General features: G+C 43.1%; 1 protein-coding gene across 1 annotated transcript in view; it reads left to right on the top strand.

The window, feature by feature from the left end:
- The first annotated feature begins 1,796 nt into the window (after positions 1-1,796).
- EIF3H (eukaryotic translation initiation factor 3 subunit H) overlaps positions 1,797-2,029 on the top strand; it is a 114,449-nt gene continuing 114,216 nt past the window's right edge. Inside the window, exon 1 of the mRNA XM_006140361.3 lies at positions 1,797-1,968. Within this exon, the coding sequence (XP_006140423.1) occupies positions 1,837-1,968 (132 nt within the window). The 5' untranslated portion in view covers positions 1,797-1,836. The remainder of the gene's footprint in view (positions 1,969-2,029) is intronic.

Below are 2,029 nucleotides of genomic sequence, written 5' to 3'. Positions count from 1 at the left end.
CGGCCCCAGTGGCATGGTGGAATTACAATGTTCAGTAGACCACGCCCACAGCCCGTGATCTGATGTGAAGACCCTGATGGAGACACCTCTCTCTCTCACTTCTCTCTTCCTCTGTTTCCTTCTCTCATGAAAGAAATAATACCTTTACAAATGGTGGGGAGAGGTAGAGAAATCAGTGATGGCAACTGGGAAGAACCTAACAGCAGTAAGAGGAAGGAAAACTAGGAATTCAAATGAAGGAAATGCCATTGCTTCTAGACTCTCCCTAGTCAGGGTGATCATATTGATTTCCTAATTAAAATTCTACTTCCTAAGTTATCTATATCATCTATTTATCTGTCTAATTTGTATATCTTGGATCCACACTGTTTCATACAGGGGGCCCATGTGAACTGTGTTGGGGAACATAGAAAGTACCCATTGTAATGTGTTTAGCATACATAACTAAACCCGTAGTGGGATGTTTGTAAGGACAAAAAAAAATTGCAAAAATTTTTAAACATTAATTAGCTGTTGTATTGTAATATTTTAAAGAATTATTTTATCTAATCTTATTCATAGTTATTAATTTTTTTAAATTTGACTAGAGAGAGACAGAGAGAGGGAAATGTGAGAAAGCAAGCCTCCAGGTCTGGGACTTGAACTGAAGTCAGCCATATGGGAGTCCAGTGCCTTACGCACCACATCATCTCCTCCCCTGTATTGTAATTTTTTTTTTTTTAAGAGATTTTCGCTATAGGGCACGTGCGCTCGCCAGGCAGACAGACAGAGACATAGAGACAGAAAGTGAGAAATCACCCCCCAGGGGGGATGGTCTCCCTGCAATCCATTCTCCATTCTCCTCTCGGGATCTTGGGCACGCACGCACAGGCACCCAGTGTGAGTTTTAAGCCACTGGGTCTGGGATGCGAACCGTGGTCGACTATGTGGGAGTCCAGCGACATAGCCATTATGCTAACTGCTGGTTCCCCCTGTATTGTAATTTTTAAACAAAACTTTTATGTAACCACTCCATCAGTTATTTATGTATATTGATTGAATGAATAAATATAATTAAAAAAATAAGAGATCAGAAAAGTCATTTAGAAGAAAAGAATGTTTTCAAATCATATCTAAAATGACCTATAGCTGTCAAGTTAGACTTGAGAGTTTTATTTCAGAGTCATGTGTCAAAAGCAGTGTGATTTTTAGGGAATATATTGTGCTTCATCCTTTGACACTACAAAAACTATCTTTGATCCTTTACTCATGTAAATTTCTACATGAAGTTAATATCAGCAAAAGGGCTATTAATTCTGATAATTCTGATCAAAGTTGTCATGTTTGATTTAGTTTCTGTATAATCTAAGTGGTTACAGACTTCCTGAAAACTTAGGTAAGACAAACTCTGTAATACTAGTTTGCCACTAACAAAAAGAATGCGGTTGGACAAATCTCCTCCCAGTTTTTTAAATATGCCTAGAGGGAGTGGGTACAGCTCTTGCTTACAGAATCAGGCACTGGAAACTAAACAATGAGAAATAAAAGCATTTTTACGTAGAAGATGCTGCAGAAATACGAGCTACAACGGAATTATGACCGTGAGCCTAATAGAGACTAACGTAATCATTGAAAAAAAAAAAATAGTCTACCCTCCTCTTACAGCATTCAGTAGTAACGCGCCAGGGGTTCCTCCGGGGAGGAGCTAAGGTTGCTGGACCTGAGAAGGGAGGCGGGGCCCGGCTCCAGCCTCTTCCCAGCTCCGCCCCTGAGCGCCCAACTGTAATGACGTCACGGACACTCGTGCTTCCGCTTCCGGCAACTCACGTTTCTCTTTCTTCCTGTCTGTCTGGAAAGATGGCGTCCCGCAAGGAAGGCACTGGCTCAACTGCTACGTCTTCGAGCTCCACCACCGGTGCGGCAGGGAAAGGCAAAGGCAAAGGCGGCTCCGGAGACTCGGCGGTGAAGCAAGTGCAGATAGATGGCCTGGTGAGTGGGCGTCGGTCGCTGCAGACCCACGTGGACAACGCGGCTGGCCGCCGGCTCCCGC

Source organism: Tupaia chinensis, unplaced genomic scaffold (genome assembly GCF_000334495.1).
Source record: "Tupaia chinensis unplaced genomic scaffold, TupChi_1.0 Scaffold000032_1, whole genome shotgun sequence".
NCBI classification, from domain to species: domain Eukaryota; kingdom Metazoa; phylum Chordata; class Mammalia; order Scandentia; family Tupaiidae; genus Tupaia; species Tupaia belangeri.
Note: the sequence above shows the minus strand (reverse complement) of the source record. Positions and strands in the feature narration are given on the sequence as shown.